The 18654-nt window shown below is 42.3% G+C and overlaps 1 protein-coding gene across 2 annotated transcripts in view; it reads left to right on the forward strand.

Annotated features, from left to right (window-relative positions):
- Window positions 1-9952, forward strand: part of lig1 (ligase I, DNA, ATP-dependent) — a 39426-nt gene extending 29474 nt beyond the window's left edge. Inside the window, exons 24-27 of one of the 2 annotated variants that reach the window (XM_068341413.1) lie at window positions 3268-3321; window positions 7261-7404; window positions 8441-8533; window positions 9783-9952. In XM_068341413.1, coding sequence (XP_068197514.1) covers window positions 3268-3321; window positions 7261-7404; window positions 8441-8533; window positions 9783-9857 — 366 coding nt within the window. In that variant the 3' untranslated portion in view covers window positions 9858-9952. The other variant, XM_068341414.1, reaches the window with a different exon arrangement.
- Window positions 9953-18654: the final 8702 nt, after the last annotated feature.

Here is an 18654-nt window from a genome sequence, read left to right on the forward strand (position 1 = left end):
TCAGCTTTGTCGTGACGTCAAAGTGTTGGAGAGAAACTTGTCCGACTATTGTTCAACACAATAACAAACCAACTGTAGGGGACATTAGGAGCATAATTCATGTCCACCTAGATGCTGAATTATTTCTAATCTTTGGTGTCCACCTTGAAACAAGACCGAGGTAGAAAAAAGGTCTCTGTTAGAGAGAGATTAATAATTGGTAGTGGATGTCATTATTCACTTCCATGCAGATGAAATAAATGTTAAAAACTGTTCCAATCGCTTGCCAAAAATATTCCAGCAGCCATTAATTAGTCTGTGTGGGATGTTTTTGTGTTTGTGTAAGAGAGAATGAGAGAGAATGAGAACAAGGGGGCACACAGCTCCACAAATAGAAAGTCGGGGGTTTTTTGGCAGGTGAGCACAAATAAATAAATTCTAGGAAAACCCTCTTTCAACTGCTTCCTGCTTTAAGATGAGTGTGAAGCATCCATGTTAAAGAATATTTGTGTGTTTTGAAATGTTGGTCATATTTAAAGGGGTCCTATTATGAAAAACACATTTTTTCAGGTCTTTACATATACATAGTGGTCCTCCCTAACCCCACCAACTCCTAGAATCTTGGAAAAACAAACGCTTCCTGCATCAGTAGATATATTGAAAAATCAGAAATCTACAGCGAATACGCTTGTATTTGTAACAGTTCAATCTATGATGTAACAAATTGAATGATTGAGTAAATTAACCTATCCTGGGTCGTTTTTGATTTTCCACCCGGATATGGGCGTGGTCATCCCAGGGGGGGGGGGGGGGGTTCATTCAGGCTATGATAGCAGTGTGCGGTAACGACTTGGCTCAGAAAGTTCCTCACAAACTGTTGAAGTCAGCTAGCATTTGGATAACTAGTTAGGTCCACTTCAGTCGTGTGTGTGTGTGTGTGTGTGTGTGTGTGTGTGTGTGTGTGTGTGTGTGTCCGCTAAAGGCGTTTCCTCAGCGTCATAGCTGAGTGTATCCAAAGCTACATCGCTCATTAACAAACAGCCTCAGCCTTTATTTAAGTGGGAGGGACGTTTTTATCTCATTCACTCGTCACTGCGACGTAGGTTAGTGGAGGAGGATCAAGTAGGGAACAGCCCGCTGTTCGATATACTTTCTCTTACCTTTCGTTAGTCTGCGTTAGCCGGTGTTGTCAGCCAGCGATCTCTCCTTGTCCATGTCGATTGTCGGGAAACATTATTACATCCTGTTCTTAATCATCTCTAGTCTCCACTGATTTCCATCCCATGTGCTAACACTGTGTGTTTTTCTCCAAGAAAATCTCCGCGATCACCGGCCGGTCTCATCGTGTCTACACAATGATCCATGAGCTACGTTCAGCAGACTGGCCATCGATAGCTGTAGCACGCGTTCATGCGGCGCACGTGAACACAATGGAGGAGGGAGGCAATTCAATGCATTATGAGTCAGAATAACTTTATTGCTACGGTTTACTGGTAGGCATGTAACCAACAGGCAGTAATTCTTCTATTTAATTTGATTTCATGTAGTTATTTATTTTCCAAATTGTCATCCCAGTACTGACTGCGCTTCAGAATTAAATAAAAGAATCTGGATATATCATCTTCTCAAATGAACAATGCTCCATTAACGTGTGGCCTGGAATCAGGACTGACGTTTATCCGCGTCTGATTTTTTCCTGCTGAGATATGATGAGGGCAGGCAGTGAACATCCATCCGCTGCGACTCAGTCAGAAACAGTATGGATGAGGTAATGTTTTAAAAGTTTGCTCCAAGTTATATTTAGCCTTGTCGTGTTGACTTACTCCCTCACGCTCAGACTCCGGTAGCTATAGCAACAGGCAATCTCAATGCTCTTTGATTTAAATTGCCGTTTTCTTTTGACTTTGAGTGTTTTTGGACACAGTTGTACGCACCAACAAAGGTCTAGTCATGGTGTAACATTTTAATGCAAAAAAAAAAACAAAGGCCATAAAATAATGACAAAAAATCCCTAAAAAATTTATTTTGCCCTTGAAAAAGCATTGGTTTCAGTCGATGAAAGTAATGAACTCGCATTTCCATTCGTCAAATAATCTCTACTCTACTTATTTCCCCTCCAATGTCCTCGATGAACCAGACGTCCTTCTCATACAGAGCGATCGCTGTGATGAACACCAGTCTAGTGTGTCATTTTAAAAGGCTTGTTAATTTTCTGTGGTGAATTACCACACGGCACCTGTGCGGTGATAAATATCCTGTCTAGTTGTGTTGAACGTTCCAGATGCATCGATGCATCTGTGTTTACCGTCGAAGGAAGTCGCTTGAATTCTTCCTTTTCAGCTGTTTGGTTCGCAAAGATCTCAGCAGATCATTGTTATGTGTGCACATGCCTGATTATTGAGTCTGAAGTGAGCAGCGTGCATTAGTTATGATACACACACACATACACACACACGCCAGGAGTCGCGTATGAGAGCAACATGGCAGCTTAATTCTGTTGACCTTGAGGTCCTGGAGGTCACACACCCAGATTATTCGACCATCAATACACTCAAAGGTTCTCCTGTCTTTGTCTGCCACCTCCATAGATTCAGCAGTCGTCGACACACACTCACACACACACACACACACACACACACACACAAACACACTGGATTCATCATACTACCTTAATCTCTGAGTGTGTTCACTTCACACAGACGTTTTCCCTGTATTATGTAGGTGACAGGCGCTCCTGTCGTTACATTACTTAATCTACACCTCCTACACAGGCAGGTCTTAAATAGTCATTATCATGAATGACAGTTCCGCTGTCTGGAACACACACATGTACACACACACACTTACTCTATACTGATCGAATTAACCTACTGCAGGGGCCCGACCCATGTCATTCAGATAGATCATTGACACCGCCAGACTCAGTAGCAAATAAAAATGGCAGCAGGGCTGTTTTCTCAACCTGCAGAACACCCACTTTTCAGATACATATGCGTGCTGTAAGAAAATATATGGATATACTCGTCTTCTTTCGTTGCTCCTGTGCATGTCAGCCCTCTGGGTTTTTCCCGTGTCTCAGCAGGTTGGGGCCCTTTGAGATGTGACACGACGCTTCGGGGCAAAGCAGGCAGACAAGACAGTCGAGGCGTAGGAGGGGGATTTACGTGCTGTTCTGTTTGGTGCCGCTAGACACCAAATGTTGACTGTCCTACCACGAGGGAATATGAATAAATCTGAATGTGTGTGTGTGTGTGCGCGCCTGTCTTATCTGCTTTCATCTGATTGCAGATCGGGACGGGCTTCAAGGATGAAGATCTGGAGCAGCATTATAAGTTCTTAAAGGTAAAGGACCTCTTCAAAGATGGGATTCACCATGTTGACTCTTTTTCCATTCTTAAACAAGGTTTTTAAAAAAAATATTATTCATCTTTAATTCTTCAATTCATGCTCACAATTATTCACTCTCCCTTTTTTTTAAAAAATAAAATGAGTAATAGCCTACAAATATTCTTTTGAAAATGACTCAAGTACTGTTAAAAGAAATATTATTAGAGAAAATAAGGTTTTTCCTCCTGTGTTTGGGTTTAATTTTCTACATATCGTCTATATCATCAAAAGATATCCATTATCTGGCTTTAAAAGACATATATTTGTTTTTTCATATGCGTGAATTTAGTCTCATGGTGATGAATATGGGATAAGTATCGTACACCATTTCTGTTTTAGCAGTACGGATCTGTTATTTGGATTGATTGTGCGGGCGTGTCCTGACATTGGGTAATGACTTGCTTGTTCAATTTACATTTGAAGAGGTTTGTTCCAGAGCAGCAGAGCAGTAACATTTGAAATTGACAACTGCAATTTGAATACGCTTGCTGTTGTGGGAATCACAATTCATTTGGGGATTCTGTTGATTTTATTGTCTGAATCTGCGCTAGAAGACGCGGCGGCGGCGAGGCTGTCAAGAAATGCAGTTTACTGGTTTATGGAAGTGACTGACGTATTGGAAGTACAAACACTGTGGCGCTTATTAATCAAATTAGCTTAAACCTCTATTTTAAAGGTTAAGGGGTTCTTGTCAAGACTACAAACTGCTGTAAGGTGCAAAATTGCAGTGAAATAGTGATTGAGAGGGCGGTGTAACCTTTTTTTCTCCTCTAGACCAGCACTGCTTGTACTCTTGTTTTGTAATGAAGGTCTCCATTTGAAAGTGATGGATGGCGAGTTAAAGGCGAGCTGTTGGTGCCGCCGTGTTGCAGTGCTGCAGGCCGATGGGACTCCAGACATCGAGACAATTGGCTGTGCTCACACTCCTCTGGGTGGTGAGGAGCTGTGCAGTAATGAGGAACACACTGATCCTTTATTTTTATTTTTCTGCTCTGATGGTTATTCTGCTACGTAAACTTAAACCAATGCTTGTTTTTATGCCCTCACCAAAAGGGGGAAATATCTGTTTCACCCTTGTTAGTCTTTATGAATGTCACATATAAAAGTTAAACTTAAATTATGGATAAAATTGCAGACATTTCACACTTTGCTTTGTCCCAAAAGTAGTGCATCTTATAATTGCTTTCTTCAGTTTGCCAGGTTTTTGTTGGGTTTTTTTAAAAACATTTTTAGGCACATTTTCTGGCCGTTGACGTTCACCTCATTTCGAGGTTATGGTCTGTCCACAGCAGCAGAAATTAAGTTTTGCCAGTCGCGGGGGCATCGTTATCCTTGAACACAAAATTCTGTAGTTTTTTTCTTTCTTATTCACCATCTACACGCCCCACTGGGCAAATGTGTGAGACTAACTGCAGTAGAGCTCAAACAATTTGACAATTGATTAGTTAGCTGAAAATTAATGCAAATGAATCTGCAGCAATTCACAAAAAAGAAAAAAAAAGTCTCCTGGCAAGAGCCTTTTCTGCTTTGGAAATATCAGACGATTTCAAGACCAAACAGTCAAAATAAATTCTAATGATAGATGATTATTCTTTGGTTATGATAAAAAAAAATTAGAAAAAACTCTGCTCAAAAAGAAAGTGGTTGAAATAATTGCCAATACCAGTTTGCAAGATCTGCAATTTTTTTGCTCAAGGCAAAAAAAAAAAAAAAAGCATTACAAAATACCATCATGAATAAAGCATTGTGGTCCAGATCAGATTCTACCAGATGTGAGGGGATGCGTTAGTTGGCGCAGACCTCGCCAGAATTCACATCATTATTCTTTTACTGAAATAGAAAAAAGAATTACCGTTCCATGAAACTGGTATTCACTTTATATTCAACAATATCGACACGTAGCTAGGATCGCTTTATTTAACGCTAAAACTACAAAGATGGAGCATCAACGATAGATTTTACCAAACTACACAAAGGGATGTCAGTCAGGATATTGCAGCTCATGATTTCATTACAACTAGTTTTGATTAACAGTTTAATTACTTGCTTCTGCTTGTTGTATCCCTCTATATATACACTGTCAGTATAAGCAGGTGCTGCTAGGATGTTTGGCTTAAATGTCATGATCGTGCACGCTCAGGGAGAAGCTAATCGCCCTGAGTTAGTCCGTGACACTAAAGGCTCATTTAATTCTCCATCCATAACAGAATACGTCCACAGGCATCATAAGCAATCGTCATTAAAATGTATTTCAGTGGGAAAAAAGTGATGTGAGGATAACATTTTATGTTTCCCCAGCTATTGGTATACAAACGATTGGAAGGAATTTGATGACTCCTGAGTCGTTTGTTAGCTGTAGGGGTTGTTAACAGCAGACGGTACGGGTCGGGTCACCTTATTTTTGGTGGAAGGTTTTCTTTCCTTTATATGTTTTATTTTCCAAAAGCTCAGATATAAACTTGGTAAGTAAAAAAAAAAAAAAAAAAAAGTCTTGAGTAATAAGTTCCTGTGGTGTTATTCCACTTTTGAAATATTTTTGGTTCACTGATCATGTCCGTTTTCTAGCCCTGTTAAAACTTCCTGCACACACAGTTCACATTTAAGTGTTAACAGGATTAGAGAAGATCCAGCCTTTTTAAAAAAAATTTTTTTTTTAGCTTTTATAGGGGAATACATGCTTTAATTGAGACACTATCAAAGATCTGGGGGGTTTTTTCAAACTTTTTTAGTGTGGAAAAATTTTTTGGGATTGTGTAACACACTCCTCTTCTTTTGTGTTGTAGCTCTGAATTATTGATGCATAAGCTGTTAAAAGTGTGTGCTTCCCTCGAGCAACGGCACCTGAATATAATTCCTTCTCCTTAAATAGGTCTCTTTACGTCTGCCCTCCAGATGAAGGCAGCGCTTGTTCTGAAAGACAGAAACTATTTGTGTATAAGTGGAAAAGATCCTTCACATTATGTTGTTCTAGCAGAATAAATCCAGTGAGAATTGCTCATATGGATTTTAGTGCGAGCGTGGACTTTTCAAGTGGATCATCTCGCTGATGCCTGAACTGTCAAACAAAGTATGAAGTTATGACATTAAATCAGCAGCAGTGTTTTTAAGAGTCTACATGCCTGGCAGCTTCGCATTGTAATTCGCTCTGTTTGAAAGTGTCATTTGAGCGCGCGTTTGTATAAATAATGCGTGTGAAATACTCAGCAGCGTTCTCCTCCCCCCAGCACGAGTTACCTATGACCCAGTTCTGTGGACACTGTAGAATACATGTTAATATCACCGACTGTTTTACACACAAACACAAAATAGTTTTTATTCTCTAAAAGCGTGGAACCCACGCATAAAGAATGACGGCTTGTGTCAAAGTTGATTAAATATTTCACGAACTGACAGTGTCCTCGGTTTGCTTACATAACAGAAAGATTTTATTGGATATCTGAGCTCGGCTACAAGGTTGTTGGTTATTTTTTTAATAATTTTTTGTTATCTGAGGTGAGGTGAATATTTCCTTACAAAAGCATGTATATCAAGCCGGGTTTTTTTTTTTTTTTTTTTTTTTTGATGAAAATCTTTTCTTGTATAGTAATGCTGTACAGAAATCACCCTCCAGTAAGTAGGTATCATTTGAATAGAAGTGTTGAAAGTCTGCATCGTCTCTGGGGAGGTGATTGTGAGGCAGCAGCAGGATTCAGCCGATCCGTCACTGTCTCTTTATCAGCTTCTCTGTGAATTCATTGACCCGTTTTTTGCTTCTTCTTTTTTGCATTGTGCTCATCTAGAAAGCGTTTACTGGATACACTAGGTGGGCCTTTACTTACAGACTCTGTGTATTTTGTAATAATAAACATGTCATACGACTCATGATGAAATGATTGTTGATTCTACGTCCTCTAGGAACACATTCTACCCAAACCCCGTGCCTACTACCGTTTCGACCAATCAGCAGAGCCCGATGTTTGGCTGGACGCCGTGCAGGTTTGGGAGGTGAAGTGCGCCGACCTGTCGCTGTCACCCGTCTACAAGGCTGCTATGGGACTGGTCAGTCTGCCTCAAACATTTATGGGACTTTTTTTTTTTTTGTGATTTTGAGTAAATTCAGTTACAAATGTCCAATTTTTTTAAAGGTTTATATAAATCAGTTGAATCAGTCTCAGATTTTTCCTGATTCACTTTTAATCAGCTCAGCAGTTTAGTCAGAAGAAGCAGAATTCAACTTAACTGACCTGCTGCAGACGATCTCCCACTCAAACAAGACTCCCTGAACACGGGGGGGGGGGGGTCCTACATCACGCGTGTTATGTTCTACCCCAGAATCAATCCAGCTGCATTTACAGTTTGCACCTCGCGATCACAGATGCGCTCTAGCGCCATCGTCCATACCGCCTTAACGCCCAATGGGCACAGCCATAGCAGAACTCGATGAGTAGAGTGGAGGTCAGCCATGATGCCCCCCCCGCGCTCTGAGGGGAAGCTTTTCTTGATGGTTACCTGTGTGATGTACTGTGAGCAAAATGAAAAAGGTCTGCGGGTCTGCCTGTATGAGCTTGATGTTTTGTAAAGCTTCATTAGATTTCTTCTCCACCTCGTCCCGCCTGCGGCGGTGGAGGAAAGAGGCAGTTCAGCTGGACGGTGAGGTCTACAGGAGTCGGTCTTAAAGGGATTCCTGAAGGTGTTGCATGTAAAGCTTACTGCGGGTGTCCTGATTTGTTAAAACGATGAACGCATTTGATTTTTGGTCATTTTATTTAGCAAAATGAAATGTTTAGTGATTCAGTTCAGTTGACTGACTCACAAGGAGCATTTTCAATTCTTCAGCAGCGTTGGTTTTTTTTATAGAAGAAAGTTGTGTCTCTATTCATGTTTGATAAAGAGAGAACCTGAAGGGCAGATAAATAAATGAAAGAAGGACAAAAATGCAATCCTGATATTTTTGAAAATAGTTGCATTAGTAGCTGAAAACCTCACATATTCAAACACGTCTGCAGTTTGTTGCAGTAAAAGTTGTAGAAATGACAGGTTCTGATGCAGATCAGCGTCTGCGAGCTCCAACCTGATGATTACTGTCTGCCTTTAGGCGGATCCAGAAAAGGGCATTTCTCTGAGGTTCCCCCGCTTCCTCCGGATCAGGGATGACAAGAAGCCAGAGGACGCCACCACCGGAGCTCAGGTACCTCACATAGATCAGATGTACACCCCCCCCAGAACCGGACATACTAGAGAACGTCACATAATCAGGGTTAGTTTATTTCTAGTACGGCGCTTTCGTTTGTCGCTAACTTTGCATCCAAAGTAGAAGAGGAGGATGATCTCAGTCACATATTTAAAATAAAATTTCAGAACACAATTATTTATGTTTGATAAATAAGACACAGCCTGAACTTTTGTTTTTATTGATTAACGGGGGAAAATTATTCTTTCATTTTTGGCAGGGGCAAAATGTCATCAATGTTCTTGAAATGCCGGGACTCATCTGGTTGTGGTTTGACATTTTCTGTTAATTACTGTGTGTGTAGCATAAAGCATGTCAGTATCCACAACGAATGTCTGCGTTGGCAGTAAATACTGAGTTATGATATTCTGTACTTTTTTTTTTTTTGAAATATTTGAAGATGCATTAAATTGATTTCTGCCCCAGAATTAAAAGCTTCAAGAATTTTTTGTATTTTTGAGGCTTAAAGCCTGAATATCTTTTATAAACTGAAAATTTATTAATTTCAGAATCATATTTAAAATCAGATTTTTATTTTTTTTTTACTACCTTGGGTGTTGAACTTTGGACATCCACTGCATTTTAATGACACTTCTACCAATTACTGTGTCATGATGCACTCGTGCTTTCGGCACTGTCTTCCTGTCTGTGATTTAGTAGACAATTTACAAAACTTGACACGCTGCTGAAGTCAGGAGGGCAGGAGGGAGAAGCGGGAGCTGCTGCAGTGCAGCCGGTTTCAGGCGGAAGCATCAAGGCTTCGCCTTCATCCTGCTAAAGGAGAAATAATGAGATGCTCGCCTTCCTTCCCTCCTCGCTGTGCCACCCGTTCTCTTACCAGCACTGACAGGGCTGTTTCTGGGGTGGGCCTGCTGTTCACGCATTATTCATGGTCCCACCCACCTCCCTTTCCAAAAACCCACGATGAGCTCAAGTGAACACATCCTCCGTTTTCCCCATCATCGGCAGGGAGACGCCGACTTCAAAACGCAGCATATGAATAATCAAACTGTTATTTTTAGCTTTTTTCCTCTCCGTGTTACTGACCTGACTTCACGATTTCTCCCTCCCCTCCCTACTTTCCCTCCCCTCCTGCCCTCTCTTTCATGTGTGCTCTCTCATGTGAACCTTCTCCCTTTCCTTTTCGTCTTCCGACTGTCTTCCCCTCCTTTCTTCTTCCCCGTTTCGTCTCCTCTTCCCCCTGCAGATTGCTGATTTGTACAAGAAGCAGCAGCAGATTCAGAATCAGGGAGACAAAGCTGATGCGGAGGATTATTACTGATTGTCTTGTCAGCAAATAACTGCAATTTCTAATTATACTTGTAAATAAATGCTATTATTTTGTGATGTTGAATGAAAATAAAGGCTCCTTTGCAATTTCAAATATTGTCATTTGCGTTGCTGATTTAATGACGCTGACAAATTTGAATTTCGACACATATGGTGCACATGAATTCCAAATCGACTGCAATTACAGCCTACCTGCTGGTGCTAGATTCCTTATCAGAATACAGCGTGCAAAAAAAAACCGCCCAAATTTATGGCTGGCATACCAAAAGTTTGAGCTGGCCTGATTTCTGCTCAAACTTCACTAAAATGCAGCAGCAGCGTCTCTCCAGTGTTTGTGTATGTGTGTGTGTGTGTGTGTGTGTGTGTGTAAGCATGAGGACAAGCCAAGGAGATCCCCTCAAACGTTATTAGAAGTAGAAAAAAGACGCCGCCGTTGGCAGTTTGACAAAACAGACTCAATTGCAGCTTTGCTTTAGATGATCGAATCCGCTAACTGTCCAGCCTGAATCAATCTGAGACGTAGGAGGGGTGTGTGTGTGTGTGTTTTTTTGTGGGGGGTGTATGTGTGGGGTCGTCATGAGAGCCAAGGACAGGTAATCGGTATCACGTCGAAAGCAAAAAGAGGTTTCCACGTCGTAAAGGATTGAACAACTGGTGTTTGTGCGTTTATCTGTTTATGCATTGCTATAAATGCAAAGCAGTGTGACTGCAGGACAAGTGTTTAGGTGACTTTGGCAGCGCTTTAGAATCCAAAGCTCAGGTCCTACGAGAGCAGCGGCATTTAAAAAAAACAAATGTTCAGCAGCAAACTACTCGTGTCACTACAAATTGAACCGTTAACTTTGGAGGTTGTGATTTCTCGTTTTCACCAGGCCGTCGACTCGTGGGGGTAAAATAACGTTCGCCGCTCCCTCCGGAGTTTTGGTTGTTGTTGAAGTTACATGACTTGGCAGGGTACACCCCAGATAAGACGCCAGCTCATCATGAGGACACGTGAAAAACGTACATTCACACCTATAGATGATTTGGTGTGATCGATCAATCCAACAATTTGTTTCTGGAGGTGAATGGGAGCTGGAGAGCCCACACAGACACGGGGAGAACATACAAACTACACAGAAAGGAATCGAACCCGCAACCTCCTGGAAGTGAGGTTTTCCCAGTTGGATTTGTGACATTTTACCTGACATGTTCAGTTATTGTGAAGCCCTGCTAGATCAAGGGTGTCAAAATCATTTCCACTGAGGGCCACATCAGCATAATGGCTGTCCTCAAAGGGCCAGATGTAGCTTATAAATGTGACGTATGTAAAAAAAAATTATAATTACTCCTTAATATGTTAAATGACTCTGAATTCATCACTTATTCAAGTTACAAACAGTTGCAAATAAAGAAATGTTTCTCTGTTCTAACGTAAATCCTTTTAATTTGTCAGATTATTAAACCCACAGAACTCCCATCAATGAAGGATCAAACCATCCCATGAATAAATAAAAACATCGAAAACAAGTTAGGACATTTAACTTTGTTCAAAACGTTTTTGCATTGTGGGAAATGTAGTTTTTGGTCAAAGTACACTGTTGACCTATTTGTATTTCGACACATGTTGACATCAATGATTGGTGCTCGTTCGAATCATCACGGCTGTCGAATTATGACCAAATGTTGAACTCTGGGGAGGCGACCGACAGGAAATGTCCTATTTTAGTAAATTAAATTTGACTTTCCGAGATCTTTTTTTCACTGTCCGTCAGACGGTTAATATGACTCTGTTTAGACTTATCCGTCTCTGGTGATGCCGGTCTGCTGTAGACATCAGCAGGCTGTCAAAGCGCCCTGCATGTTAGAATCCACTCCTCTCGAGCAGAAAGGTCACGATCTGAATTGTGTGAGAAGCAAACTTGCATCTCATCCCAGGCGTCGGAGTTCAGGCACAAGCGTGACACGGCACATCCTCACCTGTTGACACTAATCTTTATTCTCCTTGATCCATCACGCTACCATAAATCCTTCCTCTCAACACTTCACTCATCTCCGCAGACCTTGCGAAGGGCTCACTAGATGACTTTCCGAGTGACCCATAATTCATTCCTCTGGTGCAGCAGCAGGAAGTTGAACCACTCATAATGAGCGGGAAATAAATGAGACGTGTCGGTTTAGGCCAACAGTCGCAAGAAGGTGCAATTTCTAAATATCTTGCTGTAATATTTTTACACTGGTGACTCACTGCACGCGGCGTATTGTCACCATCTTCGTATGTGGTTTGCGTTCTGCATACTGGAGAGCTTTTTGATATTGCTGTTTGTTATGCCGAGTTGATGTGAGTGTGTTTTGTGCTTGACTGGTGGTTTGCCTGTAATCTGTGTGTGTGGGCTGTCTTGTGTCTGCACAAGGGGGAGGGAATTTGAGAAGGACACCATTGTGGTAGAAAATTGATGCAAAAACAGTCTGAAAAATGCCCTTTTTCATCAGCGCGTGTGTCTGTTTCCACACTCATCCACTCGTCAACGTCCATGTGCTTCAAGAATGTACCTTTTTGTACTATTTTGCTCTTTAATCATTCTCTTCTCTTGCCATACTCTGACACTCATCTTGAATATCGTCTTTGCATCTCGGCTGTTTTTTTTTTTTTTTTTATGTTTATTTTATCGTTGTTGGGGTTTTTTTTTTTTAAAGAAACGAGGGAATTGCTTGAATTAATGAAATCTGAATTTCAAACAGCAGTTGTCAGCTGTGCTGTTGCTTTAGAAGTGGGTTTTGAAATGACAAAATGTGTGATAGATGGAAAAGAAAACCTAATGGAAATCAAAACAACGAAACCAAGCATGAATTACTGAAAATGTAAATATGGAATGAATTCTATTCCATATTGTGTGCGTCGTATGATCTCAGCTTTTCTTGCAAATTACTGTCAAGGTTAACCACGGTGAGCCTTGCTTAATTTGTGTGTGTGTGTGTGAGTGTGTTTAGAACATAAAAGTGTGTCTTTATGTTTTGTGCGCCCGTATTTGTGGGGGGGGTTTTTTTCTCAGTTTGTGTGTGAATGGAGTTGTTTCTATCCTCTGTGAAAATGTCTGCGCCTGCTTAACTGCCCGTGGTGTTTGTGCGTGCATGTGTGTATGTGTGCGTGCATGTGTGTATGTGTCTGTGTGTGTGTGTCATCGATGTTTACAGAGGGGGGGCAGCTGGTGCACATCACACGCCTGCAGGGCATTGCGGCATCCCGGCCTCCGTCTCCATCGAGGTCTTCGCCCCCGTGTTCAAACAGCTCTGCTGTTAGTTCACATCAAGTCACCCGTTCACACACCGGTGTCCCGCGGGGACAAGTCGCCGCTGCCTACCTGCTCCGGGTGAAAGGTGCTTTGTTACATTTTAAGAAGTGGCTCGGGGCTTTGGGGTTGGGGTGGGGGTGTGGCATGATTTAAAAGTCTGATCTGTGGTGTTGTGACGGATGAAAAGCGAAGCTGAAGATGGCTGAAAGTATCCCCGCTGTGTTCCTCTTTAAAGTTTTAGGTCACGTCCCGTAAAGTATCGCCGAGTTAACTCGAAAGATAGAAAAAAAAGAGAGAATCTAACAGAAAAAAAGTGGCAGGTTTCACCGTTGGTCTGTCCTTTTGTGCCCCTATCTGCCTCCCCTGCCCCGCCTCATTCTTCCACATTAGCTATCTGTCTTTTTCCACAATATCCCTTTTCTCCACCCCGAGAACAATGTGTTTGTTCTCCTCCTTCCTCCTCCTCCTCCTCCTCCCCATCCCTCCATCTCTTTTCTGTCCTTCCATCCATTTGTTTGGTGCTCTCTGTGACATCTCTGCCATGCCAGGCTACGAGGGAGAGGGGGGGGTGGAGGAAAGGGACAAGCGCTGCCATTGTTCTCAGCCAAAACCCACAAGAATATCAATAGTGTTTTTCTTGAGCAGGAGCGCAGAGCGTTGGCCAGTAACCTTTTGGATTTGATGATGTCACACACCCCTCTTTTTTTGGGCCCTATATATGATCTCCTTCATTCTGCAGTATCCGATCCAACAGGGTCTCTGGGCCCTCCACGTTTTTACTTCCTGAGTTGTGTGAGTCATGAAGTAATAGAGGCACTTGTAAATGCTCCTATATATATGTAATCTTGGGCTAATTATCAATACATGCTTGCATTTGAAATAGAAGAATAAACATGATAACTTTTATTGATGTATGATTTCATGCAGAAGATGGTGATTTTTTTTATTATACCCCCTTTCAATCAGCCACAAGCAGGAACGGTATTATGACATCTTTATTGAATAAATCCGGTGAGCAATGTCACCCCTCATTGGCATATTGAGTTGTTTTGTTTTGTTTTGTTTTTTCTTCTATCAATTGCGGTTTGAAAATAGCAGAAGGCTGAATGCATTGAAGACGTCACACAACATGTCTTACTTGACCAACAATATCGAGTGTTGTCTTGTAATGACGCTCAAAGAGTTTGAATCTTACATGTTTTTTTCATGTCAAAAAAAAAAAAAAAAAAAAGAATATCAGAAGGAATAAGAAGACATTGTGTACTTGCCCACAGGTGCTACATAGGAAAAAAGCATTGGGTACAGTTTTGATTGTACTGATGGTAGTTATTACTGAAAAAAAAAACTTCAGCTGCTCGTGGGAAAAGAGAAGGGGTCATTAAAGCGGTTGGATTATAGGGCTGAAGTCTTTGAATACCTGGACTAGGTTTCATGACAATCAACAGTTGTCGAGTTGCTGTAGACGTTCACGTAACTTCCAATTTTCTTCCTGATTAGCTCTTGTTGCCCAAGTAGCCAACCGATTCACAACAAGTGACGGCAAACATTTTGTCCTCGTGTGGAACACGGTCTCCAGCGGAGTCCAGAACCTTGTATAACCAGAACTCCATCGGAATAAACTCCACAGCTGGAGTTTATTCAGACTACTTCTTAAAGACCATTTTTCAAATGTTTTGCTCTCAAGGATTTTGAAGTTGACACTTTTTTTTTTTTTTAAGCTATAGAAATTATTTTTCCTTTCCTTCTTAAATGACCAAACTTATCTAAACCATACAATATATAAGCACCTTTGGTTAGGAAGCTCTCATTTCTTTCTATATAGTTATTCTGATCATATACTCCTTAATTTTGCATTTGCTGATGCTTTTTTTAACCTGTGTCATATTAGAAAACTTCAATAGCATAATGCAGCTGTATTTATATTTAATCCTGCCTTCTAGCCTTTGCTTTTGACAGTTTTCTGGCCAATTGCTCGCCACGGCTCATTTGCCTTATTTGGTTATGAAAATGTTTCACTTGATTATTCAACCCCCTTCAGCAAAAACTGAGAGCTGATCTAGTCGTTTATGAGACCACTTTATGATTGGTTTATGATGGCGGTTTATTGTTGTTCCCCCCACTTGCCAGTGTTTCACTTTGTCCCACACTGAGAGGGTTATGCTTAAGGGGGTGGGGTAGTTAGATGCAGTGCAGTCCATTGCTTCATTGTTGACAACCATTAGTTTTATGACCTTCATGTGAATCAGGCTTTGTGGCGTGTGTCTTTTATTTATTTATTTATTTTATTCTTCCTCCCAACATCTTGAGCATCAAGAAGCCCCTCCAGCTGTCTGATCTCAAAAAGATGCTCTCCCTTTTTGTGAAAAAAAAAAAGAAACCCCCCATCCCTCCACCCCCTTCTGCACATCTGCCAGCCTGCTTCGTGATCAGAGCAGCATGCAGAGCTCTGACAAACATAATCAACGCTGCAGAAAAATGAGCTCTGGATAGAGTTGACAAGAGCCCTGTAACATCTCCAGCTCGGGATGCTTTCCCAGACTGTGTGATTATCCCTGCTCTTTGGAACACGCGCTTGGTATGTTTCCGTTTTCATTACACTAGAAGTACAGCGGTACCTCTACTTACGAAATTAATTGGTTCCGGAAGAAATTTCGTAAGTAGAGACGCGTTTTCCGTACAAATGCCCTAATCCGTTCTAAGCCCCCCAAAATTCCGACATAAACGTTTTATAAAGCATAAAAATGCATCAAAACATGTAACAAATACATGTTATAATTAGATTATTACACAGTAAATGAGAGTTGTACATAATGTAGAAAATAAAGAATAATAATGACGGTCATTTACCTTTTAACAGCTGTCCTCGTTGTTTTTGGGTTCATGCGCTCCTATCTCACGATGCCGAACAACAGAGTGAATTCCAGTCCTCCTTCTGAACTTGTCCAACCACCCACACCACGCCTTAAACTCCTTAAACTTCCTTTTGTTTCAATAACGTGTCGATTGCAGATTTTTGGCCATATTCTTTGGCGAGATCAACCAAACATCCCTTTCTCATGCTTTTCTATCATCTCTTGCTTTGTTTGTACGGACAAAAAAACTCTCTTCTTTTCCTCTTTTCTCCGTCCCTTTCTTGGGGTCCATAGTGAATACTCTAAAAGTTAATATATTTACATAAAACTATCAGAACACCTCATGGGTCGAGGGCCAAAGGTCGAGGACACTGCATAGACACCTATTTGGCTCCACACAGAGGTCCCTCTTAGCCAATGGGATGCCAGGATGCTAGGTAATAGCCAATGGCAGAGCAGCTATGAGAATGTTGCGTTCAGGAACCTGTGGGAGAGTATCAGCCCATACTGTATTTTTACCTTTCAATATTTTCCTGTTGAGGCGTTTCGTAAGTAGAAAATTTCGTACGTAGAGACATTCGTAAGTAGGGGTACCACTGTACTTCATATGTCGAAGAAAATGACCACATCACAAGAAAATGCGTTAATTGTCTACCCATGTCTAAGGGACGTGTCTCTACCAATCACAGCAGAGAGGCCTCCGTCTCCACCTATGAAAAACAAGTTGGATGAGTCACAGGAGCAGACAGACACGCTTTCATTCACACGGCGGCTGAAGCCTGAGTTGTTGATTTTTTTTTTTTTTGCATATTCTGTCATCCAAAATAACAGCACATGACATGAAGTCCCGTCTGCCTCAATCACGCCTGAAATGCTATGAAATGAGATCTGGGGGCGGGAATTTAGTGGAAAAATCCGTGTGTTTTCACGTTTGCCCCCCCCACCCCACCCTCACCTTTCTGTATAAATTAACTCTTTCCTCAACAATAAGGCGCTGAAGGACTCGAAGGCTTTCCCCCTTTTTTTAATTTTTTTTTACATGTGATGCAATTTCATCCCTTTCCGAGCTGATCCGCTCCTCCCCGTCACTCGGCGCTGAAGAGTTTTGGGCGCTCGCCACGTTCGACACCTGCCAGGCTTCATAAAGAATCCCCCTGTTTCTCCTGACGAGGGGGGTGGGGTGGGGGGGCTAAAGGCAGGATCTGCCATAATTGTTAAGGATGTCGCGATTTAGACATTCAAGCCAAAGCTTTAAGACAGTCGATGGTGCCAACAAGTTGGCAGATGGTCCATTTTGTTCGGCTGATCCCTCGTCTGTGTGTGTGTGTGTGTGTGTGGGGTGGGTGGGTATGAAGTGTCGAGATGAATGAGCATTTGCGATCTATCACGAGAGGCGAACGCTCATGATGTGGTCTCAAATGTGAGGAAAAAGTGTCAGCCAAAGATCCTCCTTTTGGCAAAGGAGATCTTTAACATCAGGAAGTGGACATCCTCTTCGTCTCTGCACGAGGAGTAAAACCACGACCGACTTTGGTTTACACTCCATGTTGAGAACCGGTGGAGCAGCTCGTGAGTTCTCTGGAGCTGAAGGTACCACAGACTATTAATTTACACATGCATTCACTACATCAATGCCAGCGGCTAAATGAATCCATATTTATGCTGCGTGACAAAATGATGAAATGAGGCCTTCAGAAATGAAGCGTTCCCCCCTCAGACATCACCGACTCTTTTTTTTGGCGTTTTGGTACCCTTGTCTGCTACCATCTTGCTCTCAAGGCTTCACATCTTGTCCTCATATCAACCTATCAGGTCTCTCTCTCCCCCCCCCCCTGCCCCAAACACCCCACTTTGTTCGTTACTGGAGTGGGCTTCGCTTTTGAATACCCGCTTTTGTCTCGGCAGCAAGACTGGAAGAGAGGATGGAGAGGAAGAAAGCGCCATTGACAGACAGGCAAACACCAGTCGGACCCTGTCCCCCCCCACCCCCCACCCCCCCACCCCCCCTCGCTCTCTCCATTGTCTCCAAACGCTGGACATCAGCAAACGACAGGAATCCAAAGAGAAGGAGGATGGAGAGCGCGATGAGTCCGGCCTTTGTTTGGGCTTCTGGCTTCAGATCCAGAGAGAGAAGAACGAAGGGGGCTGGGGGGGGGTGGGGATGGAGGAGAGAGCGCTGGAATGACCTCGCCACAGGTTCACCTTTGACCCCTTCCTCCTCGGTCGCAGACGGTCCAGAGAAAGAAAGCCTCGCGCCGCTACCCCCGTGTAACGTTGATATATACGAGCAGCCATGGCACACGCTCGCAGATGGCTAAACACACACACACACACACACACACACAGATACACACACACACACACACACTCTCTGTCTCGCCAAGCGCTGATTAGCATCCCCCTCTTGACTCAATTTCATCACAGTGAGTGTGTAATCTAACACATTATGTTCATCACGGAGCCACACGGCACAGAGTTGCCTATTGTTTTCACAATTATTTCACAAGTTTCCCCGTAAAGCACAGGTTGCCTCCATGTCATCCACTCCAAATGATAATTCATTTTAATAAGGGATGAAATGGAAGGGGGGAGTTGGGGGCATGTGGAGAGTAGAAATGGGCAGGACCGGTCCGGGGCAAAGGGGTGTGGTTGGGTATAAACCACC

Source organism: Antennarius striatus, chromosome 18 (genome assembly GCF_040054535.1).
Source record: "Antennarius striatus isolate MH-2024 chromosome 18, ASM4005453v1, whole genome shotgun sequence".
NCBI lineage: Eukaryota > Metazoa > Chordata > Actinopteri > Lophiiformes > Antennariidae > Antennarius > Antennarius striatus.